Consider the following 23547-nt stretch of genomic DNA (forward strand, 5'->3'; position numbering starts at 1 on the left):
GCAAGCACAGTCACTACACAAGTACATCTCTGTTCTTGTTTTTCCTCCGTTCCCCTTGTTCCTCGTTGGACACGTGACGGTGCTCCGCGTGCTTTCACAGTTGGTGGTCTCTCCCGCTCTCTTGTCTTTTTTGTTTGTACTGCGCGTCAGTGTGGAAGCGAGCATCTTTCCTCCTGCGTACGAAGGCGCTAGCTTAAGCCGCACCACCCCTTTCGTCGCGTCAGCTCTTTAGCCTATTTAACTTCTCTACCTCTCCCCGACGTCTGCTCCTTTTCTTCGTTCTGGATAGCGTTCGGGGGAACGAAAGGCGCCAAGATGTCGGCCACACACGCACTGCGCGACAAGTGGTTTGTTAGCTTTCTGCCGCTGCTGACGGCGGACATGGTAAATACAGACTACAAGGGCAACTGGCAATTAGCGGCACAGGAGCGAACTCAGAAGCTCGACTGGATTACGTCGGTAGAGGAGCTCTGGTCTACAATGAACTCGCTCCCCAAGGTGCATCAACTAGGAATGGGGAGCACGCTCATATTTGCGCGCAACAACAAAGAGCCGCCGAGCTACGAGGCGTACCCGAACGGCTCTCGTATAATGATTAATCTCCTGAAGCCGCCGACGACAGATGCCGGTCTCGAGTTGGTGCTGGCTGTTGTGATGGGTGAGACGGCAGCGGAGAAGGCGAGTGATGGGAAACCCGTGTGCGATGTGCTGCGCATTGCTGCTCGCCCCAGCCGCGAGCACTCGGAGCAGATTCGTGTGGAGGTGTGGCTTAGCGACTCGACCCGCTCCCATGCCGTCGCTGAGTTTCTCGCAGAGGCAATGAAGGAAAAAGGCTTAGCTGCCAACTCGTATAATATCGCGGAGGCCAGCTTTGACGCTGCAGCTCCCAGTAAAGATAAGAAGGTGCTGACCGCCTCCACGATGCTGAGTCCTTCATCGCCGCCCATGGTGAAGGATTAGCCGCCCAGATCATGCGCGAGTCGCTGCAAATGTCGTGTTTCTCCGATTCTATCCTTCACTAACCGGCTTCCGCGGCACATTTCGTCTGCTCGACGCGTCTGTGCGTGCGACGCGTGGGGGCCGCACCGTTGCAGAACGGATGAGAGCCACCTTATTGAGAGGGGAGAGGAGAGTGGATGGTGAGGCGGGCCTTGTGCACACACGCGTGTCTCGAGTAAACAAGGAGTCGACGACGAGCGGGTAAGCAAGGGGGGGGGGCGGAAACTAATCACGCAGACACACACACACACACACACACACACACACACACGCACACAAAAGACTAGGAAAAGTGCGCATGCACGCAAAGGCAAGCAGAGCCGACTTATCCTTGCGCTCGTTTTCCATCTTATAAAGTGACACAATGAAGAGAACAGAGCCAGCAGGAGGAGAGAGACGCGCGATACGGCCACGCAGCATCAATGGCAGAGGACGTGCTACCGTGCGGCTTGCGTGTCTGTCAGCTGCACACAGACGGTGTGTATGGGTGTGCACAGCGCCGAAAAAGAAAGAGAATTCAAGGGCACTTGGTGAGTGGACAGAGGAGTCAAAGACAAACGCGTGGCTCACTGGGGGAGGAGAGTGTCAGTGGGAGGCTCGCACGAGGCTAGCAGCACAAGTACACAGACTCTTTTAGTAGCGTTTTTGTCTTCCTAGCTCTCTATCGGGCGATTGCTTTCACTTCACAGCTGCTCCCACGTTTGTCTTTCCCTTTTTTGTGGCGGGTGCTGCTGTCTTGCCTTTTCCTCCCTCTTTAGTGCCTTATTCTACATGTGTGTACGCTTCCTGAGGGACAGTGGCATGCCGTGTGCTCATTTCTCTGCCTGTTCGGTGCACGTATGAGTGCTAGGCGGGAGTGTGTGTGTGTGTGCTTGGTTGCACGACTATGTGACGGCCTTCATGGATGCCGTTCCACACTATCTTTCTTCGTTTTGTTTCTCTCTTCATATTTATGTAACGGAGCTCACTTCTCTTTTTTTCCACCTGCACGCGACTCTCTCTCTCTCTGGCTCACTGGCCTTCGCTGTCCTGCTCACTGCCGAGGACTCTCCTCCCGCTCTCAGCATCCCTGTGCGATTCTCCCCTCTCCCTCCCTCCCTCTCTGTGTGCTTCATCTTCCGACCACGTACTCCTTTTCTTTGTGTGTTTTACTTCTCTCTTCTTCTTTTTCTTCGCTTGTTGCCTTCGCCCACACCCCTTTTCTATTTTTTTCTCCCGTGTACGTGCGCGTGTAGCGGTGTGCCCCTGTCCCTTCTTGTCGACCCGTAAAGATCTACTCCACGCGACACAGACGCACACGTACACGCAACACCCTCATACGCACGCACAGTCCAGAGGTCAGCGCGTTGCTCTCTTCACTTCCCCACAAACAAAAAAAGCAATAAAAACACGAAGAAGAGAGAGACGATAAAAAGAAATCAAAGACCCCTGTCTCACGTGATGCTCCTTTCATTTCTCAGCTAATCCATGCAAGCAAGCCCCCTCCTCTCCCCACTTCGAAAGGAGCAGTGCGAACCCAATTAGAGCAGTAACCTGTGGTGTTCCTACGGCAGGCAATAATTTCAGAGAGGGAGCCCGAGAAGTGCGATGGCACACAATCCTCTCCCCTTTCACGTGTTCACCTCTCATTCCCCCCCCCTTATGCATCCGGGGTGCACGGCAGTCTTTGCGCACCGTCGTCTGTATTCTGTTACCCCAATACATTAGCTCACCACGCGATGGAGGACTGGGAGGCTTGTGTATGGTTGCCCCCCGTTTTCGTGCATGCGATCTGGGAGAGAGAAGAGAAAGAAAGTAGCATCTGTGCCACCGTGTTCTTGGTGCTCACCGCGTCCCTCTCGCACTCGGTTGCGCGGATTACGAAGTAGCAGTGCGTTCGTTTTCCCAGTCGCCAACGACCAGGACCGCGCTTTGCGCTACAGCTCGTTTCGGGCTCGACGCGCGGTCTCCGAGCATTGCGCATGTAGACCATCTCCCCTTTTCACACTAACCCTCTCTACTTTCCACGTCGCGCTTCTCTTCTACTTTTCATCTACGCGTGTCTTGTCGCTGTGTGCGACTGCTGTTTAAACACAACGATGATCGCGTCAACCAATATGCCGCTCCCGCCTCTCTTTCATGCAGAGAAGAGAAGGAAGACATGCAGATCTTCGTCAAGAACGCCGCCGGCCGCTCGGTGGCTGTGCGCGTGTCCGCCGAGGACACCGTCGCCTCCCTCAAGGCTCAGGCCAACGTGACGCAGGGCAACCTCTTCTTCGCGGGCATGTGCCTCGCCGAGGAGGAGACGCTCGCCGCTTACGGTCTGTCCAAGGAGTCCACCGTCGACGTGGTCATCCCGGTGGAGGGTGGTAAGGGCAAGAAGAAGAAGAAGCGCATCTTCACGAAGCCGAAGAAGCCGACGCACCGCCACAAGCTGGAGAAGATGCGCGCGCTCAAGTACTTCAAGGTGACAGAGAACGACGACGGCTCCTACAAAGTGGAGCGTACGCGCCAGGACTGCCCGCACCCCCAGTGCGGCGCCGGCGTGTACATGGCCCAGCACAAGGACCGTCAGTACTGCGGCAAGTGCCACCTCACCTACAAGGCGGAGAGCAAGTAAAGCTGATGCGCAGTGCATGAGCCGGCGCACCCACGCGTGCATGCATGCGTGTCAGGCGGCATCCTTCTCTTTTTCTTTAGTTTCTTTTCTTTTTTGAAACTTTAGCTGTGTTCTGTAGTGGCGCACGCCACTCGTACTTTTTTCAACAACAAAGAACAGAGGAGATGCACTCGTTGCGTTATCGGCCAGCTGCAGGTGGAAAGGGCAGGGATAGTGAGAATGTGAAGGGGCTTGTGGAGGGAGAAGGTAGTCGTTTGCGCGTGCGAAGCGCACCTGCGATCTCCCCCTCTTCTCTGTTCTCTACTGCCTCCTCGTCTCCCCCCGCTGTTCGGCGCTGTTTCGCTGCTGTGCACGCTGTGGAACAGTGACGCACGACGGCGGCAAGGGTTGTCTCACCCACTCCACCGGCAAGATGCAGCGAACGCGCGTTGGCATGTCAAAGCCATGCGAGAGGAAGGACAGGCCAGGTGGAAGAGGGTGTGTGTGCGCGCTCCCTCCCCTTGCTCTGACTTCGCCCTTTACGTCTCACGTGCGACCGCGCCACGCTCAATCCCATGTGTGTCTATCTTGATCGTTACTTCCAACGCGGCATGGCAAGTGCTACAGAAGTAAAAACGGCAGTGTGCGTGACGCGTCATCTCTTGCATCTCCCCACTCTCCTCTGCGCTCTTGCTGTCTCCCTCTCTGTGTGTGTGTCTGTGTGCAGCTAGGAGCGACAACGCATCGGCAGCCAAGAGCTGCGCGCCGCACCAGCACACCCTTTCCCACACACAAGTGAATCGCCAGCAGTACACCCTCCGCTCATTCGACCTCCACAGACATACATATCCGCCTCCGCACCGATTTCCAAGGTCGACGCTTCTCCATCGACTTCCTCTCTCCTTGTGCTCTCTTCACATCGGCTGGAGCATATAAACACAGACGTACACGTACGCAAGCATACATCTCGTTCGACATCCTTTTCGCGCAGTTCGGCCTCTCTCTGTAGCTGTTTCGACTATATCCCCGCCTCTCCCATCCCCTTGCAATGGGGCTCTCTGACCTTGACGAGGACGAACCGGTGCCTCGCTTGCCTCGGCCAGCAGTCTTGATTTCACAGCCACCGCCACCACCACCACAACCCGTCATCACGACCGGCTCCGCCACTACCACACCCGTCTCCCTCATGACGAAATTCAATCAAAACAGCACCAGCAGTAACGCATCCGTGCTGGACGACTTGTTCAGCAGCATCAACGCCAGCGCCCCTTCCAGTGCCGCTGGCGCCAGTGCGCCATTCATGTATTTCTCGTCCACCGGCTCGGCCACCAAGAATGTTACGCCTACAGCCGCTGCTGCCACCGCTTCAAGCGTGCTGAATGACCTTTTCTCAGGCCCAGATGTGGCGTCATCTGAAAGGAGCGACAAATACGGCAGCGCGGGTGAGACGCACGCCATGATTTACGTGGACGGCAACAGCGGTCGGGTAGAGGATGGTGTTAACAATCTGTTTGACCTTTCGAGGCCAGTGAAGAAAGACAAGTACAACAATGCGGAGAGTCTCCTTGAGGCCTTTGAACGGCAAGGCAAGAAGAGCGGCAGTGGCGGCGGCCGCCCTGACGAGCGCGAAACACTCGCCAACCTGACGCGCAACAAGGATGACAATAAAGTCCGAGCTCGCTTACTGCCGCTCATGAATTACTACGACGTCCTCGGCGTCGCCCCAACGGCGTCTGAGGAGGAGATCAAGCGCAGCTACAAGAAGAAAGCGCTGCAGCTGCACCCTGACCGCGCCGGTCGCGATCAGACGCAGGAGGAGGCAGAACTGTTCAAGGTAATCACCAAAGCCAATGAGGTACTTACAGACGCGGAGCAGCGCCGCATGTACGACGCAAGTCTTGCCAGTGGTGCTGTGCAGCCAGCTATGGCCCCGTCGGCAGCAGACTGGTGGAGTCACATGCAGAGCTGATCTGCCACTGTGCACTGCGCTACGTATCAACGAGGCTGCGTCGCGTTTGGCTCTTGCACCGCTGTCTTTGTACGGCGTTTGGATTACGATTGCCAACACGGTTTTTCTGCTCCAGCACGCTCTTTTTCTCGATATAAGCGTTTATTGCAAAGCACCTCTGTTCGTGCGCGTCGGCAGCGAGGTGATAGGACTTTTGTTTTCTGGAGCGCATCGGTGTGAGTGTTGGATATGGGGCTGGACTCACCACTGTACGCTTTTTTTTACTTGAGTTCGGGGCTTGTGCTAGATGCATCCGACGCGGCGCTGTGCCCTGTGTGCGACGCGCGGTTCTCGGATCGCTCGTGGCTCGAAGCGGCCCGCATTTCGCGCTGTGATGTTGCACGCGATGGTGCGGCTGCGCACGTCTCACTCGCGCCGCATGGGCTTCCCCCGTCGGGTGCGTGTGGCTGTCCCCTGCGCCCCTTCGGGACGGCAGGGCAGGCGGTGTTTGTGCGGTGGCGCGTGGTTGTCGGCGTGCCCCTTCCACTTGCCCCGCACACGCGCTCCTGTCAGGTGCGCGCGGATTGAGGTGGTGATGAGGCGCCCCTGCCGGCACCGACTCGTAGCCGCGCCGGCGCCTGTCGCGGCACATGCGTGGCCAAGTCGCACCGGCACGCCCCTCTCTCCCCTCCCGTGGCATCGACGGGAAATGGCAGGTGAAGGCAGCGAGCCCCCCTCTCCCTCCCCCCACACAGTGCATGCGTGCGACGTGCGCGGCCTCTCCTCCATCCGGCCGGGCGGGTGCGATGAGGCACGGGTGCCGGAGGCAGGACGAGAGCGCCGCGAACGGCACTGCGGAGCCCTCCCGGCTGCGGCGTGAAGGGTGCCCGCACCGCCTTGTGGGATGCGGCGGCAGGGCGCTGCGTCCTAGAGGGCCCGGATGTAGCCGCTGCGCCACAGGAGGCGGGTGCGCATACCTTTTCTGACTTTTTTGGTGGTTGAGCGGACGCGGTGCAAGGAAACGGTCTGAGCATGATTTGGTTGGCGAGACACAAATGCTCCCCCGGCGTGAATGATCTGTGTCTCTGACATCGCATGGACATCCTTCTCCCTCCAAGAAGCCCTCTCCCTTCTGTGACAGTGGTGTGGCTTTCATGGCCGTGGAACTCTGTTTTTCTCGTGTTCTCACTCGAGGGTGGCTGACAGCGTTTTTCCGTTTTTCATTCGTTTTCTTCTTGCTCTTTTCTGTGTCGATGTGTAGACGGTATATCTTGTGCACGTGATGTTGTGCGACCTTCGGCCGCTGTTTCTCTCCTTCTCTTTTTCGTCACCTGTGTGCTTGACTGCGGGTGAGCGTGTGACCCGTTCCTCTATCGAGTGTCTCTGTACATGCAGGACATAATCTGGGTCTCTGCGTGTATCACGCGCGCTTCATTGTGCTTCTCTGTCTTAAGTTGCCGCGCCTGTGCTGCGGAAGCGTGGTCATTCCCCGCCCCCTCTGCCGAGACAGCGACTCTGCTGGCCATCGCTATCAGCACATCTCCAAGGACACACGCAAACAAATGGCAAAGGCATACGAAGACACGACTTCACTGCTGCCAGCTCCCCCATCAAGAGAAACGGTGGTCTCTCTCTCTGTAAGTCTCCAAACGAGGTTCCCTGCGCAAAGCAGGAAGGCCAGAGACCTGGGACGCGGCGAGGAAGTGAGGGGCGTGCTCGGCGCACGCACTCCAGTAGACCGTCTCCTCTCTTATCAGGTGATGTCATGCTGCTTTCCCCGTCTGCCTTGCGCAAAATGAAGAGCCCAAGTGCCGGTACGCTACGAACTTGGGCTGACTCTCATGATGCATGGTTTTCTGAGCCAGTCGCGCCGTGGCGTGGCTGCTGTTTGGCGGCGTAATCCCTTCGATGCGTCTTTTAGCGATGGGAGCAGGTGCCTGCATGCATGTGTGCATCTCTCTCCGTGTCTCATCTCGCCTCTCCCCTCCAATGTACCTTCCCCTCTCCACTGTGCCTGATACGGTTTTGTCTCCTCCCACCCTCCTCGGGTACAACACACAGAGGCCATTGCGAGGTTACGAACTTGCAGGTCGATTTATTCTTACCACACTGTTTTTTGCCATCACTTCTGGTGGTTTCATCTACGCCGCCTTTTCGTTTTGCAATACCGCAGTAGCCTTTCGCCACTGATGTTCCGCCGCTCCCTCATAGCCCTCAACTGGCGTGACCAGGGCATCAGCTACGTCAAGTACCTTAATGTAACCACCGAAGCGCTCCACATGGCCACCAAGGAGAAGGTGCGCGCCAAGTACTCGCGCTTCTCCGCTCCCAACTATGTTGCGGTGAAGAACGACGGCACTGGCGTGATGGAGGAGGTGAAGAAGGTGCCTGCCTTCACGAAGGACTACTAGGCATGGCTCGCGAGGAACCCAGATCCATACAGGACACACGCACTCACAGACGAAAAGCCTTTAAAGCAGGCACGCAACGCGACGCAGTCCCAGACGCGACGTAGGAGTGAGCGACGACTGCCGTTTACCAAGGCGACGCTGATTGCTCGACGAGGGCTGTGCCATGCCGCGATCTTTTTTTATCGCGCTTTCTGTGTGCGTGTTGTGCATGCGTGTGCCTGGGGTGATTCTTTACTCCGGGGATGGCCGTCTCAGCGCGTCGAAATAGGGTGGTTGTAGTAAGTTGAAACAAAAGAAGGGGACGAGCACCTCACCGAGTCCCGGTAGGAAGCAAACCGAGCTGTAACGTATGAACAACAGACGCAACTAGAAGGCGCTTGGGCCACATACACCGTAAATGCCGTAAAGGCGCGCGTGCCCTTGGCGACAGAGCATCTACACCCACCGGCTCGAACCGGTGGGGGGGGGGGAGACTCTGCGTCATCTTTTTTTTCGCGTCAACACAAGATAGTGGCGTGAATGTGCGCGTGCGCCAAGCGAGGGAGGGGAGGGAGGGGGGAGGGCGTAAGAGAAAGTGCACCCCTCGGTAGATGCGACCTCCATGCTCAGCATGCGCAGAGAGAGAGGTACAAGGGTATGCTGGAAGATTTGCCATCACGTGTCTTCTTACGCGCTTTCTTTGAAGAGCAGAGTAGTTCTTCGGGCGTGGCATTCTCGCTCGAAGTCAAGCTCATCTTTACGTGCTATCCTTTTTCTCGTTGCTTCCTCTTTTCCTGATCTTTACTGCTGCGCTTACATCACCTCTCTCTCTCTCATCCGTGTGCTCTTCATTGCGCATCATAGTGTCGTCTCTTGCACCCGCACGCATTCCTCTTCACCACCCCACCGCCCGCTCTTGCACATAGCGAGGCCTGCAGAGTAGGAGCACTGCGCTCAGTGACAGTGCGGACGGTCTGAGAGGCCATTCATAAAAAAAAACGCTGCAATAGCGGCGAAGTCCACACCGCGTGGCCTGTTCAGCCCTCGGATGGAGGCACGCACGCAACCCTTCTGCTAATTGTTGCGCGCTCTTCTCCTGTGTCGTGTCCTGTCGGTCGTGGGCTTTATCGTCATTCTTCAAGTCGCTCTCGCTGTAATCGTTGGCTGTGTGGGAGGGGTGGCGCTAGTGCGCGTCTCCGCAAGACCAGTCTTGCTCGTCAAGCCAGCGCTGGATATCGCCGGACACCTTCGTCTCCCTCTCTCCCCGCAGACTGTACGCCGCAACGGCGCACGAAAAGACACCAACCGCACCAGGAGGAAGACGCGCTTGGACGTTTTCGTTGCTCCGCCTTCTCTCGCTTTGTTTTTCTTGTCTTCATCGCCTTTTTCTATCGCGCGTTCCCACATCGGGCCTCAGCCGACCACAACAGTCCCCTCCCTTCTCCTCGCGTTTGCATTACCGCCACGGCAACTGAAGCATCGCTGCTTTCACTTGTGTTGTTCTTGTGTGCGCGTGCGTGTGCGCTTCTCGCTCCCTGCCACTTTTTTCTTCCTCCCCCAGCTCGTACGCGTGCGCGCAGGTGACAGCCGGGGGGTCTCGCCTTTCCCGCCTCCCTTTTTTTTGCACTGCGCTGTACTTGCAGTGACACTCGCGTGGCTTGCGCACGACGAAGGCATTGAGGAAAAAATGCCGTGGTATCTCAGTACCTTCCGGGTAGGTTTCTGCGCCATTTACGCGTACTTTGGGTATGTGCAGGTTCGCTGGCTGCTGGAGACCGAGGACCGCTATCGTCGCTCGAGCACATGGAAGCCCGCCGTCGGGACTATCTTCGACCACAAGGTGGTTATGACCCGCGGCGGCTCGAGCTACGTGCAGTATAAGTTCAATGTTGATGGTGTCGAATACATCGGCGACCGCTTCCGCAGCGGCGGCATTCACAAGGAGGAGATGGTGTCGAACCCAACCCTGCTCGGTGCCGGCACGCAGCTGGTCGTCTATTACAACCCCGCTGACCCCTCCGAGAGCGCCATCAAGCTGCAAGCAGACCGCGGCGCGGAGTCGGTGTTCGTCATCGGCTCACTCCTTTCGTTCCTCATCGCCTTTCGAGCGGTGCGCTGCGAGACCATCTTGCCGAACATGTTCTACCGCTTTCTGGGAGTGAACCGGCGCGTTGGCGGGATTTCAGGGCTTCGACAAGCTCGCCCGCACGCGAAGCAGCGCATGAAATACGGCAAACACTCCGGGAGCCTGTAGTGGTGATCAGAGGCGAAAGGTACTTGCCGTGCTGCAGCTGAAAGTTGATGGTCACATTCTTCACCGAAATGACTACCGCGACGCTCGTGTCGAAGCTGACGCACCATTACACCCGCTGATGAAGCAGCGGGACCTGTGCGCGCCCGTCTGCGCAGCAGTCCGCTGCTGCGGTGCGTGGCCGCGAAGGGTGGCCGTGCGTTGCCATGCGTTGAGTGTTGTACGTGTCATGTTTCCCTCTCTCTGCGAGTACCTAGCTGGTGTGCGTGGCAGCGACCTCACGAGCATAGCGGATGAACTCGCCACTACCACCTCTCTACTGGATAGTCGCGGGGAGGCTGTACACGCCGTGCGCGCCTGCATGATTCTTGCCCCCGTTCCTCTCTCCACATTCCGTTTCTCTCTCCTTGGCATGTAACGCACGTTGGCCGCACAACGAATGACTAAACACGACGATGCCCGACAATGCTCTACCTCAACGACACCACCTGCACGCCACTGTCGCCACCGTCTCCGCACCTACGAAAAGGCAGGAAGAATATGTCACGGAGCGAAGGCGACAGCGGAGAGATCAGCCAGCAGACTTTCTTTCTCATACACGCTTGATTTCTGGCCCTCCGTAGCACCACCACGGTCGCCACGTCCCCAACCTGCTCGAAGTGCGGCAGTGAGTGCAGCAGAAGGGGAGGCTCCCCGTTTAGAAGGCGGCGGACGAGTGCGCATGCGCAGGTCTGCACGCAGAGCCGAGTACTTCTTCTCTGCTGCTTGTGTGCCTGTTGAGGCCTTTCTTTCAGAGAAGCAGAGAGCTGCCGTGACGGATACAGACGCGCACCAACTCTACATTAGTGAGCTAGGGCAATGACGGATACGCCATCTGCTCGCCGTGCGCGGCCGTCGGCGCGACTCAGCGGGACGAAGCGCCAGCGCGAGTCGCTCATCGAGTTCAGTGTGCAGGATATCATGGAGTCGCTTGGTGTGAGTGCGGATTACTTGGTATTAGGCATCGATGAGGCAGGTCGAGGTTCCGTCATTGGCCCCATGGTCTACACCGGCGCTGTCATTTCGCTGGGTGAGCACGACGAACTTGTGCGGCTGTGCCACGTGGCAGACAGGAAAATGCCCAATGTGCGACCCCGGCTCGCCTCCCTGCAGAAGCTGCGCCAGCTCAAGACGTTCCGCTCCTTCACTGTGTTCGTCTCTTCCGAGGAAATCTCGAACACCATGGCAGGCCACAACGGCCGCAACTTGAATGCGCTGAGCCACGAGACAGCCATTCAAATTATCTCCGAGGCAACGCTGGCCTCCGCCGGCAAGCTCTGCGCAGCATACGTAGACACTGTCGGTCCACCTGGGACGTACCAGGCGCGCCTGGCTGGCCGTTTTCCTCATTTGCGTGTAACCGTTGCAAAGAAGGCCGAATCCAAGTTCCCAATCGTGTCCGCGGCGTCTGTCGTTGCCAAGACGGCGCGAGATGCCGCCATCGAGGCGCTCGGCGAGAACATAGGCAGCGGGTATCTCATTGATCCTCGCACCATGGCGTGGCTGCGGTCGCCCGTGCATCGCTGTTTTGCTTTCTCACATGCCTACGACTCTGTGCGGCAGTCGTGGGGGCCTGTCGTGCAGCTTGCCAACGACTCGGCGGTGTGCGTGCCCGTGGTGTTTGAGCAGGATCCTGAGGAGGCGAGCCAGCAAGGGGGCGGTGGCGACAACCGGCAGCAGAATCTGAGCATCGCGAAGCCCCCACCGAAGCGGCACACGGTGTACACTCACTTTCTGAAACTCAGGTACCCAACCAACTTGGTGGAGTAGGCAGTAGGCGGCACGCAGAGTTGCCACCACTTCGCTCTACTTCCTCTCGATGTGTGCTCTACAGGCCCACACCACGCACTGGCCTGCACGGGTGCAAAGTATGAGCACCATCTTCAGTGGAGACATCTGTTCAATACGTAGCCGCACACGCACATACTCCATAGATGTGCTTTGGTATTATAGACGCTATTGTCGTGCCTTTCTTGGGAGAGCTCCTACCCAGTGACATGCATCGACGCGTACGCATCGCGCACCTCCCCCGCAGCGGCGGTTGCGCGTGTGGGAGGATGAGCAGAGTGGTTATGATCCTCTCGCGCTTCGGTGGCTTGTTCGTCTTTCTCCCTGGCTTGCTTGCGTGTGTCCTGGAGGGCAAATGGCAGGCGAGGAGAAGGGGGGCTGTTGCGTGGTTCAACGACAGCCACACGCGGGGGAGTCCATTCGTGACTCCTCCTTCTATTGTCGCGGCGATGGTGTACGCTCTCTTTTTCTTTTACTTGCTGCGGAGGTGGATCGGTGCCGACTGCTGGATGGATGCGCGTGCGCTCTGAAAGATCAACTCCACACACACACACAGACACATACGCACATGCCAGTACTTTCCCACGACGCACAACGAACCCCTTGGCCTCTGCTCCCGCATTTCTCAAGCTGCTCACAGACACGGTGTCAAGATGATCAAGCACCGTTGCTATTCGTGTTGTCTTTTGTTTGGTTGTCTCCTTCACTTGCCAGTTGCCTGAGTTTCTGTATTACTCACCCCATGGGGAGCAGCAAAAGCGTTACGTGCCGGTGCCCTCGCATCGCTGCCGCCTCGTGACGGCGACGTGGGCTCTGTCGCCCCCCCCTCCTCATCTCCATCGCTGCGCAATGCAGACTCGATGCAGGACACGAGTGCAGTGTAGGATAGGCCTCGCGCATACACATTTGTGTGCCCCACCCCTCCAATGGCGCCACCGTCTGCCTCGTCCGCGTTTTCCCCCTGTCTTCTTCTACTGTGCACACTTGGCACGTTCACGGCGATGCTGTCGTTCAAATTTTCCGACGAGCAACATCGGGCATTTGCTATGCACGCTAAACAGTGGTGTCTGCAGATTACTTCGAGCAAAAGCCGAAGGACACCACGGCTTAACATTTTCTCTGCCTGCGTGCTTTGAATTGTGCGTGTTTGCCGTTGGTGTTTGCGGGTTGTGTGCATGTGCCTTCGCCATTCGTGGATGTGCCTTCTCTCCTTGGAACCCACTCGATTTTTGGCAAACCTGTAGAAAAGGAGCATATCTTCTCTTCCGCTATCCGTTTCTCTATTCTTTTCCATGCAGAGGGCCTTCTGTTGTGGTCTCGTATCCTCGCGTCCAGCTCAGCGCCATGGCAACAGCGACATCCGCGAGGGTTGCGGAGCTACCACCCGTACGCACGTCGGTGGAACGGCTCTTGTTGAATCCTTTTGTCGTTTTCCTTGTCACGTTTGCCATCCGCGCAACACTTTTCACGTTTCGCGACTCGGTTGAGCCGTACATCGCTTTCTCGGTTATTCCGCGCCCATCGCTAGAGGACATTGTGGGGAAGGCCGCCACCGGGGCATGGCATGATGCTGCTCAATCCGCGTATGTAAGTGGCGGTGGGCGGCAAGCGGAGCGACTCATGACGCCGCCGCCTGTGCACTTTAGCATGTCGATCTCAATGACGGAGGCGTCGACGTGGCGGGAGGTGGTGTACTGGCGCGAGAGCGGCTTCGCGGAGGTGGCGCCCTACTATCTGCAGGAACTAGCGCTGTGGTACGTGCGCTTTATTCCGGCGGTGCTAGCCAAACCACCGGTCACTGGACTGGTGCTGAGTGCGATGGATGGACTGACGGCCGCGCTTGTCTCGCGATGGTCCTCTGCGAGTGCCGCGCTGCTGTACGCGTTTTTCGTGCTGAACCCTATCATGATCCTCACCACCACATCCGAGTCGCTCACCTCCTTCGAGTTGCTTCTGCTGACCGTAACGGTCGACCTCTGCGCTCGGCGAGCCAAGTCGGCGCTTGCGTACACCGGTGCGCTCGTCGGTGCCTTTACTCTGGGCAGCCACTTCATCGCCGTTCCCGTGATCCTTCTCGCGCCACTAGGCACCCAGTCGTATCGTATTGCCTTCGCCGTGGCGGCGGCGCTGGCCGCAGGTGTCGGGGCCTATGCTGTGCTTTATCTCTACTCTACGGAGGTATCGCATCGCTTCGCGTCTCTCTACGCGCCGCCCGACAATGGCGTCATGTGGTACGTGCGTCAGCTCGTCCTTCCCTCCTTTGAACGCTGTCTTGAGGTCTTCATGCTGCAGCTGGCGCCGATGCTGCTCATTCCGGCAGCCGTCGCTTTCCCAGTCGGCTATTTGCGCCAGCCTTTGTCATCCACTGCGCACCCGCATCTCTTCACGGACGGACGCGTGTTTCTTCTGTTGATGGCCGAGGGTCTGTCGGTGCTCTTCCGCAACCAGCTTACTCTCCCATACTGCTTCCTCATCATCTTGCATTTTTACTCCTCCCTAAACCCCACCGCGTCCAAGAAGGTGACGCTCGAGGACCAGCGGGTGGTGACGTACTCGCCGTACATGCGGGTTCGCCTGCTTGTGCCCATCGTTATCCAGTTGACAAGCATTCCGCTGGAGGCGAGCTTTTACGCTGGGTGGGTGCTGCGCGAGACGGCCAACGCGAACTGGAAATTTTTCTCCGACGTCGCTTTCATGCTGGGCGCGACGGCCTTCTTTGTGCTGTGGTACGCCGAGGTCGTCGAAGATGCGGTGCTGTGTGAGAATGACGCCGGCGCAGACGCGGTGACTTGCTCCGCGTCGCCCTTCAAGACCACAAAGAGGGACTGATGGAGTTGTGCAGGGCTGCTGGTGTTTGCGGCGGAGGTTTTGTGTAGCGAGCGTCTGCCGATACCTTCTCAGGAGAGAGGCGTTGATGGTACCCACATCCACAGCAGCGCCTTCCTCCCCCCTCCCCAACGAAACGTCTTTTAGGCGCATTTCTATTTTCATATGCATAGAGGGCGATACGTGAGGTGAGAGAAGTGACGGCGGTGGAGAGTGAAACCTACCGCTTGCCGTATATCTCTGCTCTTCTCAACTTGCCTACCGGGTGACGCAGCTATACGTGCAAATGGCGGTGAGAGAAACGGAGAGGTGCCAATCATGCAGCTCCACCCCCTTCAGTTAAGCCTCCCTCTACTCCGCTCATGATGCGCACCCCGATTCGTCCCCCTAAGCAAGCAAACAACAACAAAACAGCAACTTCAAGAAGGGCAAGGTGTCTCGAAGTGAAGCTGACGAACAGTACAGAAATCTAATACAACAACGTTGGTAGATGTGGCTCGTGCAGTATCGGAGATGATGCACACAGACCGTTGTTGGATGAGGGGAACTCGTCGAACCGCCCCCCACCCCACCCTTTACTATTTGTGCTTTCCGATGGTGTCCTGCCTCTTCCACTTCCGACGCAATTTTCTTTTGGATTGCCTCCCTCTCCACCTTCTCACCCCAAAACAAACGAAAAACATAACGCACACGTATGCATGTGCATCCCACATGAACCCATAAACATATGGCTACCCTGTCTCTCTCTCCCCCTTCGGTTGCATGCCCTTTATTTCCCATCACCTTCTCTCTCTGCACACACACACACACACACACATACACAAATATATAAATATATATCTTGCACGTACGTCTTCATGGTCTCAGGCAGGAAAAGAAAAACACAAGAGAATCACAGCTGATTCAAACAAGTTTTCCCCCTTTTTTCCTTCACGTTTTCTTGACTTCCCCACCCGACCTGTTCAAGTCCATCCCGGCCATCCAAAACACACACACCCACACAACCTCCTCCTCATTCCTCTCCTCGTCGTGTATGTGTGCGTGTGTGCCTGGCGTGTGCTTGAACAGATCCCTTTTTCGAAATTTCTCGTTTTTTCTTCACTTGCCTTTTTCGTTGTTTTATCACCTATTTCCCCCTTCCCTTCACTCCCCGGCACACGCCACCCCTTCACTCCTCCACTTTGCCCGGAAACCCGAAGGACTGCCTTTGATCACTTATTTCACTGACGCTGTGGCTCTCCGTCACCGTTACGGGTATTTCGTCGCGGGCGCACTGCTGAGCGACAAGAGACGATAGGCAGAATACCGTGGCGAACGGAGAAGAAAAGACCGCAGCAACATAAAAAGGAGCCGAAGGAAAAGACGCCGACTGTGGACGTTTTCAAGATCAACTTTTTTTTTTCGACCTCTCACCTCGTGCATGTTTGTTTTATTGATTTACCTTCTCCGTCTCTCACCCATACCGACACCCACAAGATTTGTCTCTCCAGTGTCGCCCTTGGCCCAACTCGCTTTCACAGGTGTACACCACACACACACACAAACAGTTGAGCACGTGCGACGCCCTCCACAGCAGTCGAGACACACGCCCTTCCCCTCCACCGCATTTCGTTGGCCAGCCCAGACCCCCTCTCACTTTCTGCAGCTCTCGCTTCTTCACTCGCTGGCCTCTTTTTCTTTGCGTGTCGCTGTGCGTGTGTTTCGTTTTCGTTTTCTGGTGCTCTCTTGCTTTGGGGTTTCTGATTAGGTGAAAGAAAGGGAACTCGTTTTTCTTTTTCCTTTTGTTTTCGTTAGACTTGCTCGTCATTCGTGCACGCGCCAGCTTCTTTCTCATCATCTTGTCCGTCAGTTCTCGCTCGCGAGCGCCGTTTCGCTGTGGGTTCTACCCTCAGAAGCATCCCGCGAATTATTTAAAGGCTTTCCTTTGCTCCTCGACCCCATCGCCCCATCCACCCTTGTCCACATCTCACAACTCGGACTCGCTGTTTTTCTCGTCCCCTCGTTTTTTTTTTCATTTTTGTGTTTTCTGCGCCCCGCTGCTCTGCTCTTTCTTCATCCTCTACTCGATCGCGTAGGATGCACAGAACCGATTTGTAGGAGAGGCGCTACAGACGGCAATACCAGCCTTTTTTTTTCTTCTGCCCTGTCATCTCTTTCTTCGCTGTACCTTCTCCCATATGCGCTTCCGCGAAGGTGCGTCTCATCTGGCCAAGCAAAGAACAGAGAAAAACGAAAAGCGAAGCAGCGGTGCACGCACGCACACAACTGCTTCAAACCCCTCGCGAGAACGATAAGAAAAGGGCGAGATTTGTGCATTTTTTTTTCTCCTTTCGCGTCTTTACCTGTTGATTCTCTTACTGTCTTGCCGGTGTGTGATTGCCGTGTTACTCACGCAGTGGACGTCTTTCATCGCCACCCACGTCTCCGTCCTTCCTTCTCCTTCGTGACGTGTACGTCTCTCTGTTCTCCACGTAAGCGGAGGGTGCAGAGTGTTGTCGAAGGGGCGAGCGAGAAAGAGAAGCTGCGCGACGCACTCCCGCGCACACAGACGCACACTACCTCACGTGCGCGTTGCATTGGGCTTACCCCGGGCGAAAAAAAGGGGAAAGCTCACCAAAGAGAGAACACAAAGAAGCAAAGCACCGTAGCAACCCTCTGAGCGACGGTCACGCTGATCGCCTTGTTTTACCTTTTTTTCGTTTTCTCGCCGAGTCGCTCTCCCTCTTCCCTTCGCGTACCTTGTCTACTACAGACGTTCCCTTGGCTTCTGCTTTGGCTGTTTTTTGTTTTTTTATTTTTCTTTGTTACGTGTGTTCGTGTGTATCATCGCCCACGAACCCTTTTGTTTCCGTTTACGTTTTTTTTTTTTTGCTTTCCTCCCCCTACACGTTATTGCTTCTCTGTCCCCCTCCTTTTCCTGCTTTCTAAAAAAAATTCTTGGCGAGGTCTTACATATCCACACACCCCTCTCTGTCTCCCATTTCTTCGGTAGTGACCTACGAGTCATCTCACGACACGCTGTGATTCCGGCCCCCTTTATCTTCTGCTTTTGTTATATATATATATATTTCTCTTCCACCGTGTGCGTGACTCTTCTCCCTTCTCTCCTCCTTCTGCTTCTTCTTTTTCTTTCTCGCGCGCGCGTGCACAGCGGCTAGGCAGGCATTTCTCCGAAAACAGATAAACCTTTCCGTTGTAGCGTGTAGCCCTCGCCGCCCCGACTCTCGCCCTTCCATCTGCCAAACGGGCCTCTGCCGCTCTCTGCGCGTCTCTTTTTCGCCCCACTTTTTTCCTTCTCGTCTCTCCCCCACCCGTGACACACACCACAGCCGGAGAAGAGGGAGAGAAGGGACGGACATTGAGGCGCCGCTCAGACAGCAACAGCAGCAAAAGAGAAGCGTGTGTGTGTGAGTGTGTGTGAGTGGGCTTGGAAAAGAAAAGAAAAATTCTCTCCTTGCCTTCCATCGACGAGTGTGTTCCCTCCGTCGTCTTTTTTTTCTTTCGTTCCTTCTTCTTGTCGCGCCGTATATCTGCGATACGTGTGTTTCCTTTCGTAGACACGTAGCTGCTCAGAGCAGCACGGAATTTTTCTTTTGAATTTATTTCGGATTCACTGCAGCGGACCTTCCAAGGTTTTCAACCACGGGGACGCACGCGCAGATAAAAACAGAGCTATACCCACAGAGATACCACGCGCCGACACAAAAACTCTCGCGTTTTCGCCTACACCGTAACCCCCCTCCCCCCACACAGACACATCTCCCACGCCAGCGTACTGCGTTACCTTTTTTCTTTCTGTTTTTCGTGTTGCTGCCTTCTCTTCTTCACCGTATTTTTAACTCCTCTCTCTCTATATAAACAAACACACGCACGCAAAACACCATAAGAGAGCGTTTGTTGACGCTCCTCTTTCTCTCTTTTTTTTTTTGCGTTCCCCCCACCCAAACGGAGCCCCCCCTACTCCTCACCCTCCTCAGCCTCCTCCCACACGGCAACCGTGCAAGAAGTAGGCAGAGAAACAACCACAACAGCAGCGAGGGGAAACGGCGAAACGAAAAAAAAAACACAGCGCAAACATTCAGTGATTCAAAAAGATCGCGTAGTGAGTGCAAGGACTCCTTTTGACTCGGGAATATCGACACACACACACACACACACACACATACAGTCGCTTCACAGACACGGACACGGATAAAAAAGGGACACGAGAAGACGAGAAGAAAGAGCTTCGGCCCTTTTCTCCATTTGTGCGCATTTTTCGTATCTGCTCACTGTCCTGCGTTGTATCGTGTATTCTTTTTTCTTTCGGGCGCGTTTTCGCCGACACACGAAGCACAAGACCACGCCCCCTCCTGCTGCGCCGCCCGTCTCTGTAATTACGGGAAGTGGCTTGGATCCGTGTCTTTCCGACCTCTTTTTGATTGCTCTCCTTCCTTCGGTGTCGCGCTGAGGCTGTGTCAGCTGTGCCTCCTTTCACTGGCGAACCTTGCGGCATGCCAGGGCTTGGAAAATCCGTCTACCATGTATTGTTTCACCTTTCGCGGTATTTTTGTGCCGCCGTGGTGGCGGCGCTGCTTCTCCTCGCCCTCAGTGGCGGTTCACTCGCCGGGACACGCATACGCGTCGACTCCAACAGTGGCGGGGCAAAAAGTGATACCACGTGGACCGTGAGGACGACGACGCCCCCTACAGCTGCCGCGCCGGGGTCGCTTCAGGAGGCGTGTCACACGGAGATGAAGCTGTACTGCAGCGACCACCCTATCTCCCCTCTGCGCTGTCTCGTGGAGCAGTACTACCACACCACCAAGAACAACGGTGAGGAGCCACGTCGACGGACGTCCGCGCTTTACTCAGACGTGTGCGGATCATGGTTGGCTGCGCGCGAGGCGTGTCTTGGCTTTGTGCATCAGCGCGGCCGTGAACTCTGCGGGAACTCCGTGGGTGAGGTGCGTGAGTGCCTGCGGCAGATCCCCCCTCTGGTGCTTCCGCACGCGTGCGTGACGAGCGCCTACTACGAAAGTGTGCGACTGGTTGGAAAGTTGCGCCAGCACCAAAACGAGGATGCTCGGCTGCGCCTGCTTCGCAAGAAGTTGCCGTAGAGGAAAAAGAGCGAGACGCCAGAAGCAGATGACTGGACGAAAAGAAAGACGACTGGATTTGCTTTTGATGCTTGACGGCCGCGGCCATCACCCTCTCAGAAATAAAGGGCGCCGCTCACCCCCGCCTTCTCCATGGCACTGACGCATGTGAGGCCCGCCGGCCTCCCGTCCGTTTTTTTTCCTGTTTTCCTTTTTTTCGTGTCGGTGTTTTCCTTCTATTTGGCGCATTTTGTGTCCACGCGACACGGACTGCCGTCGCGCGTTTCGCTTTCGTCGTCATCTTCTCTGTTTTTTTTTGTTGTTTGCAAGGCGTGTCCGCTGTGAGCAGAAGACGGAAACGAAAGGAAAGATTTAAGAGAGGATCGCCCCATCTCACCCCAAACCCCCCACCTTGTCTCCCCTCCTCTCAACACACATGTATGTACATATATATATGTGTATGGGAAACGAGAATCTACCTCGCTGTAGATGTGTGCATCGATACTCTTTCTGTGTGCGGCCTCTTTCTCGCTTTGTGCATGTATAGCAAGTGCTTGTAGTCACAGTGCGTGCGCATTCGTGTGTCTCTGCGTGTGTGTGTGTTCATGCTCTCTGTCTTTCATGCACATTTTTGTTTCCGCTCTTTTCCTTGGTGCACTTGTCCGGCGCTCTCTCTGCTTGTCTTTGTTTTGTCTGCGCGCACGGCGTTGCTCCTCTCCAGTCCATAACGTCGCGAGAAGGAGGAGGAGTACGGAGCACACTTTTAAGCAGAGGCACGCACTGGCACCCCAGATGCACAAAACACGTGACGGAACGCAACGGTGATACGTAAGTGCACGCCTCCGCAGCCCATGGTGCCATGACTGAGGATGTGAAACCCAGGACGAGTCGTGCCTCCGAGGCATGCCCTTTACAGTTGTGCTAACAAAGCAAGCAGGCACCCAAGAACTGCGATTCTTTGTCATGAGAAAAAATTAAATTGCGGGCGAATGACGCATCATGGACGCGATAAAGGTCACTGCAATGCATCGAAAATACCTGCATATGGGTGCACAAGAAGCCAAGCGGGTAAAAAGAGAAGGAGCGCTGCCTACACCCTCCACATGTTTTAAAAATGATTTCTCGACATGGGCGAAGACGGTGTTGCTGGTGCGCACACGACCGATGATAGTGGTGCGTGTGTGTGTGTGTGTGTTTGTGTGCGCATGTGCATCCGCAGGTGCGTTTTCCTTGTTACCTGCACCTTTTGATCGCTCAATTTCTTTTTGTGTTCCTCTTTCCCTTCTCTCCATCGCGACCCCCCCCCCCCACACACACACACACCCAAGTCTCAGCTGCACACCTTCTGCGAAGGCGTTTTGTGCGTATGTTGGCTGGCGCGCTGTAGGGACAGAGAGGGAGCAAAAACACCGAGAAATAGATAGAGGCCGGATAGCACACAGTTGACGCGAGCGCGGCCCTCCACTTACTCTTTCCCTTTCACTTGAGAACGATGTCACATGTATGTCTGCAAGTGACTGAAGGAGCGTCGCAATGCGGCCTCTACTTCTGTACTTGAACCATGAATGTACTGTATGTAGTGGGCCAACTGTGACAGGGTGTTTGCGCCATGTCGAGTGTGTGTGTACCTTTTTGTTTCCACTTGATATCTTCCCTTCTCCTATATTCTTGTGCTACTTCCCACCTGACCCCCCCTCTCTCGCTGTGCGTTCGCCTTGACATCACTCGCCTGCACAGAAAAGGTTGACGGTTTGTGTGTGTGTGTGCGTGCGGCATTGTTAGCGATCCAGTGAGTGTGCATGAGGTTTCTCTACCAATTTCTGCTTGTGTCTTTCTTGGGTCGAAGTGGCACTTTTTTTTCCTTTTCCTTTCTTTTCTGAGTGTGCAGCTCTCCACTCCGGGTGGCGGTGCTCAACGCAGCCAGGGCAGACAAGGGAGCGGACAAAGGAAAGAGCGGCATGGGAAATGGGAGCACAACAGCACACACGCTTTCAACGGACAACATGAATGCAAGAAAATCGAAAAGCGTTGAGCGTCACTTGTTGCCCCCATTCATTCTCTCCTTCACACTCACACCGACACCCACCCCGAGTCGCTTACCGATGTGCTCTTGGATGGCTGCCTTCACCGTTTCGCCACAAGGCATCGCGGCTACTAGGTACACTTGCAGATTCTTCGATAGAGACGTGAGGGAGTAACGCGCCTCCTCCTCGTCCTCCGTTGACCTGCTTCCCGCCCGCTGCATCCCTTCTGCGCCGATTTCGTTTTAACATGTCTGCATCCCGCTGTGCCCCGTTTGCACGAAAGCTCTTCTATTACCTGCCCACACAACGTGCGGAAGCATTACTGCTGCATTTTCTTGGTCATCCGTGCGCATTTTTTAAATTTGTACTCTCAGTACTTCATGCCGGGCACTTCCCCGTGGTATCACAGGGCCCAGTGCCCACAGTCTCTGTGGAGCCCGGGAGCCTGCAGCCTGCCCTTGGGGAGTACGGCTGCGGACTCTTGGTGTCGGTGGACAGGTCTGGGCTGGCGGTGTGCGGAAGAGACCTGCGGCCGTGATGCGGGTTGGACGAGGTGACAGCGGATGGCGTCTGCGATGCAGCAAGTGTACGCGCGCCGCTGGCCTGTCGCGTGCGGGTGCCATGTCAGTACGTCTTTGGCCGTTGTGGATGGGGGCATAACGGCACAGTGGACGGGCTTGCAAGGTGGGCAGTGCCGGGGGAGCGGACGCCGGGTGCGTGGGCTGCGGATTTGGCCACTGCTCTGAGGCGCCAGGCCGACATCCCCCGCAGCCGCGGTACGCGACGCGACGCGCTGCGACAGGAGCACCTTTGCGGCAGCTGCGCCACCCCGGAGGAGCAAGGATGGTGCGCTTACGGGACGACAGGAGGCGATCCTCGCGCAGCGGCGGGGAGGCGCGCAGAGGGCGTGCTGGCCAGCTGCACCGCTGGCGGTGTGGTACCGCCCGCCCGCCTGCTTTTGGTATGGGTGCGTGCGACGCGGCGCTGTGCCCTGTGTGCGACGCGCGGTTCTCGGATCGCTCGTGGCTCGAAGCGGCCCGCATTTCGCGCTGTGATGTTGCACGCGATGGTGCGGCTGCGCACGTCTCACTCGCGCCGCATGGGCTTCCCCCGTCGGGTGCGTGTGGCTGTCCCCTGCGCCCCTTCGGGACGGCAGGGCAGGCGGTGTTTGTGCGGTGGCGCGTGGTTGTCGGCGTGCCCCTTCCACTTGCCCCGCACACGCGCTCCTGTCAGGTGCGCGCGGATTGAGGTGGTGATGAGGCGCCCCTGCCGGCACCGACTCGTAGCCGCGCCGGCGCCTGTCGCGGCACATGCGTGGCCAAGTCGCACCGGCACGCCCCTCTCTCCCCTCCCGTGGCATCGACGGGAAATGGCAGGTGAAGGCAGCGAGCCCCCCTCTCCCTCCCCCCACACAGTGCATGCGTGCGACGTGCGCGGCCTCTCCTCCATCCGGCCGGGCGGGTGCGATGAGGCACGGGTGCCGGAGGCAGGACGAGAGCGCCGCGAACGGCACTGCGGAGCCCTCCCGGCTGCGGCGTGAAGGGTGCCCGCACCGCCTTGTGGGATGCGGCGGCAGGGCGCTGCGTCCTAGAGGGCCCGGATGTAGCCGCTGCGCCACAGGAGGCG

At 56.6% G+C, this 23547-nt stretch overlaps 8 protein-coding genes across 8 annotated transcripts; all 8 read left to right on the forward strand.

The window, feature by feature from the left end:
- Positions 1 to 315: 315 nt before the first annotated feature.
- LMXM_36_0590 (conserved hypothetical protein) lies at positions 316 to 960 on the forward strand (the record flags this gene model as incomplete). Its single annotated transcript, XM_003874355.1, has 1 exon — positions 316 to 960. The coding sequence occupies one exon, from the start codon at positions 316 to 318 to the stop codon at positions 958 to 960; it is 645 nt and encodes a 214-aa protein (XP_003874404.1).
- A 2179-nt stretch (positions 961 to 3139) lies between these two features.
- LMXM_36_0600 (putative ubiquitin/ribosomal protein S27a) lies at positions 3140 to 3598 on the forward strand (the record flags this gene model as incomplete). The annotated part of the gene is made up of 1 exon (XM_003874356.1): positions 3140 to 3598. One exon carries the CDS (start codon positions 3140 to 3142, stop codon positions 3596 to 3598), a length of 459 nt encoding a protein of 152 aa, XP_003874405.1.
- Positions 3599 to 4763: 1165 nt separating this feature from the next.
- LMXM_36_0610 (DNAJ protein-like protein) lies at positions 4764 to 5546 on the forward strand (the record flags this gene model as incomplete). The annotated part of the gene is made up of 1 exon (XM_003874357.1): positions 4764 to 5546. One exon carries the CDS (start codon positions 4764 to 4766, stop codon positions 5544 to 5546), a length of 783 nt encoding a protein of 260 aa, XP_003874406.1.
- A 2168-nt stretch (positions 5547 to 7714) lies between these two features.
- LMXM_36_0620 (conserved hypothetical protein) lies at positions 7715 to 7936 on the forward strand (the record flags this gene model as incomplete). Its single annotated transcript, XM_003874358.1, has 1 exon — positions 7715 to 7936. The coding sequence occupies one exon, from the start codon at positions 7715 to 7717 to the stop codon at positions 7934 to 7936; it is 222 nt and encodes a 73-aa protein (XP_003874407.1).
- Positions 7937 to 9602: 1666 nt separating this feature from the next.
- Positions 9603 to 10169, forward strand: LMXM_36_0630 (conserved hypothetical protein; the record flags this gene model as incomplete). The annotated part of the gene is made up of 1 exon (XM_003874359.1): positions 9603 to 10169. The coding sequence occupies one exon, from the start codon at positions 9603 to 9605 to the stop codon at positions 10167 to 10169; it is 567 nt and encodes a 188-aa protein (XP_003874408.1).
- An 855-nt stretch (positions 10170 to 11024) lies between these two features.
- Positions 11025 to 11975, forward strand: LMXM_36_0640 (putative ribonuclease H; the record flags this gene model as incomplete). The annotated part of the gene is made up of 1 exon (XM_003874360.1): positions 11025 to 11975. One exon carries the CDS (start codon positions 11025 to 11027, stop codon positions 11973 to 11975), a length of 951 nt encoding a protein of 316 aa, XP_003874409.1.
- Positions 11976 to 13337: 1362 nt separating this feature from the next.
- LMXM_36_0650 (conserved hypothetical protein) lies at positions 13338 to 14822 on the forward strand (the record flags this gene model as incomplete). Its single annotated transcript, XM_003874361.1, has 1 exon — positions 13338 to 14822. One exon carries the CDS (start codon positions 13338 to 13340, stop codon positions 14820 to 14822), a length of 1485 nt encoding a protein of 494 aa, XP_003874410.1.
- Positions 14823 to 19312: 4490 nt separating this feature from the next.
- On the forward strand, positions 19313 to 19918 carry LMXM_36_0660 (conserved hypothetical protein; the record flags this gene model as incomplete). The annotated part of the gene is made up of 1 exon (XM_003874362.1): positions 19313 to 19918. The coding sequence occupies one exon, from the start codon at positions 19313 to 19315 to the stop codon at positions 19916 to 19918; it is 606 nt and encodes a 201-aa protein (XP_003874411.1).
- Between the last annotated feature and the right edge of the window lie 3629 nt (positions 19919 to 23547).

Source organism: Leishmania mexicana, chromosome 20 (assembly GCF_000234665.1).
Source record: "Leishmania mexicana MHOM/GT/2001/U1103 complete genome, chromosome 20".
NCBI lineage: Eukaryota > Euglenozoa > Kinetoplastea > Trypanosomatida > Trypanosomatidae > Leishmania > Leishmania mexicana.